This window comes from Coenobita brevimanus, chromosome 67 (genome assembly GCF_032717465.1).
Source record: "Coenobita brevimanus isolate Jiangsu-jjx chromosome 67, ASM3271746v2, whole genome shotgun sequence".
Classification (NCBI taxonomy): Eukaryota; Metazoa; Arthropoda; class Malacostraca; order Decapoda; family Coenobitidae; genus Coenobita; species Coenobita brevimanus.
The window spans coordinates 24,893,645-24,906,326 of NC_137020.1; the positions used below are offsets into that span (position 1 = coordinate 24,893,645).

General features: G+C 43.6%; 1 protein-coding gene across 1 annotated transcript in view; it reads right to left on the reverse strand.

The window, feature by feature from the left end:
- LOC145405462 (irregular chiasm C-roughest protein-like) overlaps positions 1-12,682 on the reverse strand; it is a 185,318-nt gene that overhangs the window by 151,944 nt on the left and 20,692 nt on the right. The window contains exons 5-6 of the mRNA XM_080276807.1: positions 12,261-12,389; positions 1,915-2,014 (exon numbers count right to left, since the gene is read on the reverse strand). Of these exons, the coding sequence (XP_080132933.1) occupies positions 1,915-2,014; positions 12,261-12,389 (229 nt within the window). The remainder of the gene's footprint in view (positions 1-1,914; positions 2,015-12,260; positions 12,390-12,682) is intronic.

The following is a 12,682-nucleotide window of genomic DNA, read 5'->3' on the forward strand; positions in this document are numbered from 1 at the left end:
TTCTCACATTTTCCTGCCAGTTCTGACTAAAGATGTTTTTGTTGCGAGACACTTCATGTTTTGTTATCCTTGTCTTCTCGTAACAGCTGCCCAGTATGAGTAAAAATCCTTCTTCATTTATCCTTTCTCCTTTTGTTCATATATTCCTTCATCATCTGCTTTCTCCTTTGCTTGTTACTCTTGTCCGCCGTTCTTCTTACAGTTTCTTGTTTCTCTCTTTTTCTTGTTCATCTTCCGATCCTTAACTGTCTTATGCTCTTCCTAATCTTCCTTCCATCCAACCTTCTTTCCTTCCTTCCTTCCTTCCTTCCATCCTTCTTTCCTTCCTTCTTTAATACGATAATTTCTCCTCCCTCCTCCCTTCATCATGTTCCTACCTCGTTTTCTACCCTCTTATCTTTCCTTCCCCGCTCATTCTCATTAATTTCTCTCTCTCTCTCTCTCTCTCTCTCTCTCTCTCTCTCTCTCTCTCTCTCTCTCTCTCTCTCTCTCTCTCTCTCTCCTTCTCCCCACCCGGTCCATCTTTCCTTCCTTCCCCTCTCACGTACCGTCCCTTCTGCACTCTTTCCCTCCTTCCTTCCTCACCTCTTATCTCTCTCCCTCTCTCCTCCAGTCTCTCTCCTTGCCTCTTGCATTTCCTCCTCCCCTCTTCCTTTTAGTCGTTATTTCCTTCCAATTCCTCCCTCTTTATTCCTACCAGAACCTCTCGCAGGCTTTATTTTATTTATTTTTTTTTTTACCTTGTCGTCACTCCCATGTATTCTGTTTCTTCTCTTAATCCTCTTCAGTGTGTGTGTGTGTGTGTGTGTGTGTGTGTGTGTGTGTGTGTGCTTTCTTTACCCTCGTTAGTATTTTGTAAGTTTTTATTCTCCGTTTCTCTTCTTTTGTATGTTATGCAGTCATATTCAGTTTCTCTCCTTTAATCATTTTTATAATTGTAATAAATGAGCAGGGAAGGAATGGCAAGTCTCCAGTACTCCTCTGAATGCGTTGAAGGTGTGGCGCTACTACCATTTGGCGTATATCATATGTTGGACCCGTTATTTCGCTTCTTAAGAATAAATTTCAGAATGTAAGAAAAACCTGCTGATACTAATGTTGAGGTAATTTCTAGACATAAATATTTTTGCTTCCCAGTGACTTTTTCTTAACGGGCACTTAAGAATGTCATGATTAATAATGACGTCAAGGGAGGGAGATTAAGCAGCGATTTCGGCAGTTTTTTTTTTTTTTTTTTTTTTTTTTTTTTTGTATCGGTGAAAACATTCCGTACAACAAATTTCTCCTCGAAAAACTGTGTTCTTCTCAAGTTATTTTATAGCAGACGGGACAAGAATGCCCCAGAATTATTGTCAAGCAGAATTAATTTACAGAACTGAAATTACACCAACCAGATTCACAACACACGTGGTCACCATCTCGAACAACACCCCGCTTTCTTCCTTCGATGATAACTAGCAGTCTTAAGTGAACTGTAATTTTTTGCGACGTTAGAGACTGTAATTCATGACTAGAATTTATCACTGTACCAATTTCAGTAGGCTTCTTTTCATGTTACAGTAAAAACACACGAATCAGAACATCATCGCCGCCTACACTAAGCCAAATTTTCCGACTGAGTGCAAAGAGAATGTGGTATTGTAGGTTCAGGTGGTGTACCCTTAACGTTTATTCACGCGCAAAATAAGTGGCATTATGAGAAATCTTGTACTTTCTTTGGTTGTAGTACTTACTGTATTATACTGCAATGTACACGTAGCATCCACACACACACACACACACACACACACACACACACACACACACACACACACACACACACACACACACACACACACACACACACACACACACACACACACACACACATACTCTCTCTCTCTCTCTCTCTCTCTGTCTCTCTCTCTCACCCACCTCGCAAGATATGGTGTTCTGGTGCATGTTCCTGGATATCCTTGGTAATATTAGCACCCTCGATGTCTCGTTCTGTAGTTCCTGGTTCTTGTGGTACCATCTGTGGGAGAGAGAGAGAGGTTAGATGGTTGAGAGAGAGAGAGAGAGAGAGAGAGAGAGAGAGAGAGAGAGAGAGAAAGTTTAGTCGGAGAACAGAAAAGCAGTGAAAAGTCAAGATTTTTAAAGGGAAAAGTCTGATAGAGAATGTTTGTGTGTGTGTGTGTGTGTGTGTGTGTGTGTGTGTGTGTGTGTGTGTGTGTGTGTGCGCGCGACGTGTGTGTGTGCGACGTCTTGTTATGCCGTTTCCTGGTTGAACACATGTGGGAAATGGGATGCTGTATCTTAAACGTAATTTGTGGTGTTGACTGGTGTTGTGGTGGTATGAGAGAGAGAGAGAGAGAGAGAGAGAGAGTACCAAATATCTCCCTCAGAGCTGAATGTAATCGTCTCCTTACAACATGCTAACATATTCCATGAATAGTATTTACCCTAAAACTCTATTGATTACCTTTTTTCAGTATGTTTTTTTTTTATATATTTGCTACAAAGAGTCGATTTTAGCAAACTTTGGAGAGAATTCAAAGTAGTGTAAAGGTCGTAGAATGTTTTGGTTAATTTTACATAGAGAAGCCATGTATATACTGAAAAAATCTTCGGGTGGTATGTAAGGAATTAAGGGAATGTCATCATATTGGGTTATATTTCTCGGCGGAACGTATCACTCTTTCTTCTTTTCCTTCTTTTCCACTTTCTTGTCCTTCTGGCCACGTAACAGATTATTTGATACAGTATATGGGCGTCCTCTTGAAGTGAAGGAATGATTAAATTTTGTATCGAATCATCCAGTTTTTAAAGCATCTGATATAAGTAAGAGTGATATGCCATGAATATAAAATGCTCTACCGCTGGGAAAGATCTACCCCTTGCACTGGAAAAGGCCTCCCTCAGCCTGAATTATAGTATCCTGTGGTGGTAACAGTAATAGAATCCAAAAATAGAATAATAGAATCAGTACTAGAATAATAGACTAATACAATCCAGTAATATAATCCAATAATAGAATCCAATAATAATACCGTCGCGAAATAGAGCTGCAGTGGTTGTAGTATTTTGTTGTTCTGTTGCTTGGATATTCGTGTGTGTGTGTGTGTGTGTGTGTGTGTGTGTGTTTAGTCACTTAATATTTCTACCTATGTCATTTATTCTTACTATTTCCAGACGATTTTGCTCAGCTTCGAATTAACATTTTGAATGAGTAGTCTAAATAAATCCATCAGTAATTCCTTCACTACCAGGTGTCTCCAAGCTGAATAAAATCGTCTGGCGGTAGCAGGAGTAAATTAAAAGTGGGGTTATCGTAGCAGCTGCATTTAAGCGATTGTATTTTTCTTCTTCTGGATCTTGGATATTTATGAGTGTTTCTGTGTGTTTTTCCTTCGGTCTTTTGTATGCAAGCACAATACCCGTGTGTTCCCCCGTCCTCTCCTCAAAATGGCCATCTGTACACAAACGCTGGGCTCTCTCTCTCTCTCTCTCTCTCTCTCTCTCTCTCTCTCTCTCTCTCTCTCACTGCCCTTCCTTTCACCCCTCCTTCCTTGACCCTCTACAGCTCGTTATGTCTCTGCCCCATTTATCCAGTTTCCTTAGTGTCCCTTCCTTTATCTCCCCCTCCTTTCGTTTCTTATTATCCTACTTAACTTTCCCTGTCTCTTCTCCTTTCGTCGTCTTTCCTCCTTTCCTTCCCCTTCCTTCTCTCCCCTCTCTGCATTCCCCTCCGGTCTTCCCTTTCCCAGTTTTTCTTCCCTCCGTTGTGTCTTCCCCAGTCTTTCAGCCCCTCCTCCATTTTCTTTTAAGTCTCCTCCAGTCCTTCGCCACCAGTTGTTTCCTTCATTCCTTCCTCCCTTCTTGCCTTCTTTTCATTCCCCTTCCTACACACTCGACCCTTGTTTCCTTCCTTACGTCTTCCTTCAGTTCCCTCTCTACCTTCTTCCCTGCATTTCCTTCATTCCCTCCCTGCATTCCCCATCCTGCTTTCCTTTCCCCATCCTTCCTTCCTTCCTCACTTTCTGTCATCCTTTTGCCACCCTAACTTCCTTTTCCTATTACCCCCTTCCCTTCCTCTATCCATCTTACTCTCATTATCCTTCTCCCTCTCTTCGTTCATGCCTTTATCTACATTCTCTTCCCTCTTTCATTTTCTCCCTTCCCTCCTATTCCCCACCCCTCCCCATTTTCTACTCTCTCAAAATCCTACATTTCTTTAATATCACCCCCTACCCTTCCATATCCTTTGTCTTTATTTCTTCAGACCCTTACGTCTGTCCATTCCTTGGTTCTTTAGTTTGTTCGGTCCTTCCTTCCTTCCATATTTCCTTCCTCTTCCTTCAATATCCACTTTGCCTCTTCTTTCCCTCCATGTTTTTCTTTTCTTATCCTTGACGTCCTCTCTTAATTTCACCATTAATTCCTTTTTCTGCTCTTTCTCTCCCCCTTCCTCCCCTCCTTCATTCGTTCTTCACTCCACCTTCCCCTCCTTCCCTTTTCCTCCTCCCCTCCTTGATTTTTCTCCGTCATTTTCCTATAGAGGCATTTTCTTTAGCCCCAAGATCTACCATTGTCCTTCACACCCTTCCTTCCTTCCTTCCTCCCTCCCCCCCTCCCTCCCTCCCCCGCTTCCTTCTTTCCTTCATCTTCCTTCAGTCTTATCTCATGTTCCCCTTCCTACCTTTCTTTTCTTATTCTTGATGCCTTTTCTTCATCTTCCTTCTTTGCTCTTCCTATCCTTCCATCCCTCCCTCCTCCTCCTTGATTCATTCCCCACCTTACGTTCCCTCCACGTTTTCCTTCCCTTCCTTCTTCGTATCTTCCCTTCCCTCCTTCCCTCCCGTGTACCTCAGTCCCTACCCCATTTTTCGACTCTCTCAATTTCCTACAGAAGCACTTTATACCCGCGTGAATATCGTTCCAGTATCCTTCTTTACTTTTATTTTCATCTTACCTTCATTTCTCTTCCTACACCCTCGTCTTGCCCTCCTATTTCTAGTTTTTTTTTTTTTCACTTCCTTCCTTCCTTCCTTCCATCCCTCTTTCCTTCTCTCCTTCCTTCCTTCTCTCCTTCCTTCTTTCTCTCCTTCCTTCCTTCCTTGCTTCCTATCTTTAATCTCCTCTGTACTGTACATACCTATACAGCCTTGCTTTCCCTGCTCTTCACTTTGTCTTTCTTTTTCTCTCTTCCTACTTTTTTTTCCCCCTTCCGCATCATTCCATCCCTTATTCCCTGTCCTTCCATTCAGTCTTTTCAACTTTCCCTCTTTTTTGTCCATTCCCCTTCCCTTTCCTTCCCACTGTCCTGTCCTTCCATTCTGCCTTCTGTCCTTCCCTTCTTCCTTCTTTCCTTCCATCCTTCCTTCCTTCCCCTATCACCCAGCCCTTCCTTTTGTGCCACTGTGTTTTCTACAGGAATACTTTTTATGTAATTATTTTCGCCTACCTTTCTCAACCTTTTGTTTCCCTGCATCCTTACTTTCCATTCCATTCCATTCCTTTCCTTTCCTTGTCGCCTGCCTTTCCCTACCTTTTGTCTCCTTTTTCCTTCCTTTCCTTCCCTTTCCTTTTCTGCGCCTGGCTCCTGCTTCCTCCCGTCATTTTCGTTTAATGTCTGCGTTCCTTTCTTGCATTTACTTCTGTTCTCTCTCTCTCTCTCTCTCTCTCTCTCTCTCTCTCTCTCTCTCTCTCTCTCTTCTCCTCCCCTTTCATTTCCTTTAGCTTCCATTTTCGTATCCTCCCTCCCTTCTCCCATCCTATTTCCTATCCATCCTCCCTGTTTCCCATCCCTTCCATTTTCACTTCCCTCTCCGTATCCCCCAATTCCTCTTTCCTTTTTTCCTCTTTCTCGCCACTTTATTTTCTCATATTCTGTCTCCAACTCCTTCATTTCTTCCACTCTCTACACATTAGCCACTCCATCCTTCCGTCGTCCTTTTTTTCTATCCATAATAAGAATCCCCTCTATCCCTTTCTCTGTCGTCCATCCCTTTCCGTCCTTCCTACCCTCCTGTCCTTCATTCCTCCCCCCTTTCCCTCCCCTCGCTCCTATCCTTCTTTGCCCCTGTCTCCACTCATTTCTATCCCTCTCCCTATCCTCCTTCCCTATCCTTCCTACCGCCCAATCCTTCATTCCGCCCTCCTCTCCCTCCCTTTGCTCCTCTGCTCCCACCTCCATCCCCTTGTTCCTTTCCTCCCTCCTCACCCTCCCCTTGTTCCTCTCCTCCCTCCTTTCCCTTCACTTGCTCTCCTACTCCCTCCTCTCCCTCCCCTTGCTCCTCTGCTCCCTCCTCTCCCTCCCCTTGTTCCTCTTCTCCCTCCTTTCCCTTCACTTACTCTCCTTCTCCCTCCTCTCCCTCCCCTTGTTCCTTTCCTCCCTCCTCTCCCTCCCCTTGTTCCTTTCCTCACTCCTTTCCCTTCACTTACTCTCCTCCTCCCTCCTCTCCCTCCCCTTGCTCCTCTGTTCCCTTCTCTCCCTCCCTTTGCTCCTCTGCTCCCTCCTCTCCCTCCCCTCCCTCCCCTTGCTCCTCTGTTCTCTCCTCTTCCTCCCTTTGCTCCTCTGCTCCCTCCTGTCCCTTCCCTTGCTCCCCTTCTCCTTCCTCTCCCTTCCCTTGCTTCCCTTCTCCTTCCTCTCCCTTCCCTTGCTCCCCTTCTCCTTCCTCTCCCTTCCCTTGCTCCCCTTCTCCTTCCTCTCCCTCCCCTTATTCCTCTCCTCCCTCCCCGTCCCCTTACTCCTCTCATCCCTCCTCTCCCATCCCTTACTCCTCTCCACCCTCCCCATCCCTATACTCCTCTCTTCCCTCCTCTCTCCTGTCCTCCCTTCTGTCACTCCCCTTGCTCCCCTTCTCCTTCCTCTCCCATCCATTCCTCCCTCCCCTTGCCCTTACTCCCCCCTCCTCTCCTTCCCCTCCTCCCCTTCTCCCTCCTCACCCTCCCCCTGCTCCTCTCCTCCCTCCCCCTGCCCTTACTCCCCCCTCCTCTCCTTCTCCCTCCTCACCCTCCCCTTGCTCCTCTCCTCCCTTCCCGTATCCCCCAGGGCCTCCTCCCTTTTTTACCCCTGTCCCCATTTCCTAGAGGAGTATTCTTTATCTCTGTGAATATGTGAGTATTCAGGACACGCGTTGCACATTCCCCCCCAGACACGGGCAAGGGGCGGAAGGGTCGCGTTCTGTTATGGTTTTATACCGGGGTGTGGAGAGAGAGAGAGAGAGAGAGAGAGAGGTGCAGGAGCTGGGTGAGAGTGAGGGAGGAACAGTTGAGAGAGAGAGAAAGAGAGAGAGAGAGGTGGGTGAGAGTGAGGGAGGAACAGTTGAGAGAGAGAGAGAGAGAGAGAGAGAGAGAGAGAGAGAGAGAGAGGTAACGAAGAAAGAAGAAAGTGTAAAAAGGACTGAGGAAAGAGAGTAGGAGGGAGAGAGGTGCATGAAATGGGTGAGAGTGAGGGAAGAATGGTTGGGAGAGAGAGAGATAGGAGAAGGAAAAAGGAGTGTGAAGGAAAGGGAAGAGGGGGAGAGAAGGAAAACATGAATACATTGAAGGTAAGGAAGTGGGGAGAGATGTCGCGTTTTTGTTATAGCGTTATATTGGAGGTGGGTTAGGGGAAGAGCGAGGGGAGGGGGGGGGGAAAGAAGTGGGGAGGAGGGTGGATGAAGAGGGAGGGGCAGAGAAAGAGAAACAGTTTGTTGGAATTGGGGAGGGGGTGGAGGGAGTGGAAGTGTAGGGTAGAGGAGGAAGAGTTGGTTCTGGAACAAGAATGGAGAGAATAAAGTAGGAAGTAAGAATGGAGGAAGAGAGGGATAGGATGTAAGGAGGGAGAGGAAGCGAGGAGGAGGAGGAGGTAAGAAAATGGGAAAAGAGGAAGAGGAGGAGGTACGAAGGGGGGAAGAAAGGGGTCGGTAGGGTGTAAGAAGGGAGGAGGAAGAGGAAGAGGTAAAAATGGAGGAAGAGAGGGGTAGGGTGTAAGGAGGAAGAGGTAAAATGGAGAAGAGAGGGATAGGATGTAATGAGGAAGAGAGGAGCCTGAGTTTGGAGAGGAGAGACAGAAGGAGGTGATCTGACTGAAATGAGAGTGAGATGAGGATGGAAGAGAGGATGAGGAAGAAGAGGATGAGAGAAAGAGAGGAGGAAGTGTTAGGTACGGTAGATGGTGAAGATTAAAAGAGAGGAACAGCGGACGAAAGGAATGAAAATGTTTGTTTTGTTATGGTCTTCTGCTAGGGTTGGGATGTGGAGGGGCCCGGAGGAAGAGGGAAGGGGTGAAAGAAGGGAGAGAGATGTGGAGGGAGGAAGTGTAGGGAGGTGGAGGAGGAAGGAGAGATGAGTAATGGAACAGAGAAGAGGAGGAAGCCTTGGGGAGAGAAGGAAGAACTGGGTAGAGCCTTACAGAAGTAGAACGGAAAGAGGAAAAGAGTGGGATAGAGTAAGGGAAACAGAGGGATTGGAGGAAAGGAGAGTGGAAGGGGGCGGAGGAAGAGTTCGGTACAGGATGGGAGGAGAAAGGGAAGTAGATGAAGACAGGAGACGGTGGAAAGAATGAAGGAAAAGAAAGGGGGGGAGGGTGAAGGAGGAGAAAGGATGAAGAATGGTGAGAGGATGAAAGAGAGAGGGAAAGAGCACTAGGTCTCAGAGAGAGAGAGAGAGAGAGAGAGAGAGAGAGAGAGAGGAGGAAAGAGAGGGTAGGAGATGAGGGAGTGAGGGGAAGATAGGGGTAGGGGTGTGGGAGAGAGAGGTAGGAAAGGGAGGGTAGGGGATGATGGGAGGAGTAAAGAAAGGAGTGAGAACGAGAAGAGAAAGAGAAGAAGGGGGGTAAGGACAGATGGAAAAGAAGAATTAAGAATGAGGGAGGAAAGGTTTGGGTGGGAAAGGAAGAGGGAGAAGTTGGGGTTGAGAAATGGAGGAAAGAAGGGAGGGAGGGGAGAGGAGGAGTTAAAAGGAAGAAGGGGGAGAATATGTGCTAGTGTTTTTAATGTGTGTGTGTGTGTTATAACAAAGGGGAAAATCTGTGTATGTATATAAGTATGTATGTCAGCATGGGTGTGCGTATTTGTGTAAGTGAAGTGATTGGTTGGGGGAGTTTTGTCATTTTTAGCCTGTTTTATTTTCATATTTTTTCAGACAAGGGAGGAACCTGTATCCTGCATTTACTTGACTCGATTTCGTTATATTTTTCTTCGTTTCGTTAAATGTTTGCCTGATGTCAACCCTTTTAGCTCTAGTATTTTTTTTATCCTGTATTTTTATTATATTTTAAAGATTTCTCCAGGTTTGGATAGACTTTTTGAACTGGAGGGGTTTGATACAGTCCTCATTAACCCCTTCTCTGCCAGGATTTTTTTTCGTGAGCTGAGAAAAATCGTCTGGAGATAGCAAGAATAGACTAGGAAAGTACGTACTGAAAAACGAACAAAGCTTTATTTAAACAAGAGGGAATTAGGATACGAGATATTTCCATTGAGGTATTTTTTTTTTATATTCTACGCTTGCAGCCTTCAGACGATTTTCTTCAGCGTAAGGGAGAGTACAGGTAGATGAAGCTTTAATGAATATTGTCTCAAGCCCTTCGCTAGTTGGATAAATCATAAGTTGAATAAAGTCGTTTGAAGATAGCAAGAGTAAAACAAAAACTAATTCGCCTGGTTGAAGTCTAAACTATTTTTTTTTTACCAGTACCTTCCCGAGTATTTTTTTTTTATTTTTTTAGTAGATTTTGTTTAATGGGTAATTTGGATTATGGTGGATAAAATATTTTTTGCCCGCGAGGGTGGGAGTGGAGACTTGATTTTTTTTTTTTTTTTTTTTTTTGCGATATTTGTGAAATTTAGTGAAGGGTGGAAGCTGTTAAAGTTGTGTGTGTGTGAGTGGAAGCCGTGTTAAAGTGTGTGTGTGTGTGTGTGTGTGTGTGTGTGTGTGTGTGTGTAGACTGCAGATTTTAAGTGTATATTTCTGTACATTTTTCTTTCGTTTTCCAAGCAAAATACAAATATGATAATTTGAAGGAACTAACTGAATTCAGGTATGGAAATTTAGTTACTGACATAAACTAGGAAGGTTTTTAGAGAAGAAACTATTACAATTATTTTATAAGTTAACTGGGCAGTTTCTTTAAAAGCAAAGCAGATCACATTATGAGAAATACTGGTATTAACTTGTACAGCTGCAATGAAAAATAATGGCAGTAACTTCTACATTTTTTGATATTGCACCATGTGTATGACAAATATTAGAGACTTATCTGTTGATGTTATGTGCAGCTCAGTGTACTGTATTTGTTTTCTTCATTTTAACTTTGAGAGGAAAGTCACTGTAAACTAGATATTGGTGTGCTAATTTGAAGAACAGAGTAGATTTTACAATATTCAAGTATTAAAAGTATTGGTTTACTCATTATCTACCAGTATTACAGTGGAAATGAGCTACAAAAAGACGAAAATCTTTACCAGGCTATGGTGACCGTGTTTTAGTGTTGTGTGCTTCTGTGAGTTATGATCAGTGGTTAATGTAGAATCAAGGGAAAATACTGCCTATTGTTTTAGTCCATATAGTTCATAATTAGGGAATGTCGGTTACACTTTCCTCCCAGGCATCATTGCACCAAGAATTTATTGGCAAAGAAACAAGTCAGTCCTCTCTCAGTTGAGCAATATTAGCCGGCCGAGGAAAGTGAGAGGTAAAGGTGGCTAAATATTAAGCGAATTTTTGTACCGCACTGTATGAGTGTAATTGTGTATAAAAAAATACTTATATTTAATGGTTAACTGCTTATAATGATTGTGCGGGTAAATAATCAGCGTGAGATGAGGGAACAACCATCCTCTCAATTTTATCGGAAAATTGTTTGAAACTAGAGACACAAACTCAAAGCCTTCATTGGACTAAACTGAGTCACTGTTGGTTCAACTATGCCGCGATGTACGACATTCACCAAGCCTAAGGAAGATACCCATTTACCTAACTGTGCCTCCATGTAAGTGTACGTGTACTTGTTACTGTACAGTATGTAAAAAGTGTAACTGTATGTATTGGGTGCACCTTTACGTACAAGTTCCTTTACTGATTGTGCAGTGTATACCCCATGAAGAAAAAAAAGAAAAAAAGTCACACCACTGGGATTCATTAGTTATAGAACTAAGAAAAGCCCTCCGATAAAGATGGATCTACTACTTGAATGTCGTAGATCTGTATAACTTTATCATGCCATCTTCTGTATATTTTAGCGTATTTAATATCATGAATAATATTTGCACTGCTGGTATGATCACAGGATGGCCTTTATCAAAATGCTTCGTCCATGCTTCAGAATGCTAAGTGCTGTAAGGGACGATTTTTTTTTCTTTTTTGAGGGGTATACTTGTACGTAATTAGCGTATTTATGCTCTGGGTGTCCCGGGAGGAAAGGGCATAACTTTGGGAAGTAATAGCTGAAGGTATTCTAAGTAAAACAAATATATATATATATATATATATATATATATATATATATATATATAGGTCCAAATCTTAGCCGTTACGGAATTATAATTACTGATGACTTTACGGGAGAAATTGGTCTCCCTCATAATTCATCCATAAGGCAGCCCCTACCAAGTCGAGATTAAAACCCATGTTGATTTAATAATTTTTACGTAGAATTCCCTCATCTGTCAACCTCCAGAATTATATCTTTTTCTTCCTGAACACCCTGCCTAAGACGATCATACTTGTGAACATTTACCTGTGCGTGAACGTTTACCTGTGAGTGAACATTTGCCAATAAGTGAACATTTACCTGTGAACGAACGTTTACCTGTGAGTGGACGTTTACCTGTGAGTGGACGTTTACCTGTGAGCGAACGTTTACCTGTGAACGAAAGTTTACCTGTGAGCGAACGTTTACCTGTGAGCGAAAGTTTACCTGTGAGCGAAAGTTTACCTGTGAGTGAACGTTTACCTTTGAGTGAACGTTTACCTGTGAGTGAACGTTTACCTGTGAGCGAATATTTACTTTTGAGTGAACGTTTACCTGTGAGTGAACGTTTACCTTTGAGTGAACGTTTACCTGTGAGTGAACGTTTACCTGTGAGTGAACGTTTACGTGTAAGTGAATATTTACCTTTGAGTGAACGTTTGCCTGTGAGTGAACGTTTACCTGTGAGTGAATATTTACCTGTGAATGAATATTTACCTTTGAGTGAACGTGTACCTGTGAGTGAACATTTATCTTTGAGTGAACGTTTACCCGTGAGTGAATATTTACTTAAGTGAACATTTATCTCTGAGCTAATATTTACCTGTAAGACATGACGGGCGGATTAGCGTCGGCAGTACAGATGAACTTGGCGTCATCTCCTTCAGATAGAGATGCTGGGTATACCTCCAGTTTCACCTCAGGGGGAAACAACACACTCAGCTGGATCGAACTGTGGACAGGAGAGAAAGGGAAATAAGTCGCCTGAGAGGGGTTGCTACGGAAGGATTGGGGTTTCTGTGAGGAGGGAATTAGTCGCCTGATACGGAGTTGTTACGGAAATGTTGGGGTTTCTGTGGGGTTATTGGGGGCGTGTGTGGCTGGGAGAGAGAAAATTCGTCGTCTGTGAAGGGGTTGTTGTGGAGGGGTTGCGTTTTCGGTGGGGTTGGTGGGGGTTTGTTTGTGCCTGTTTGCGTTGGTGGTATCATTAGAGATTGTTTTATTATTATTATTACCATTATTATT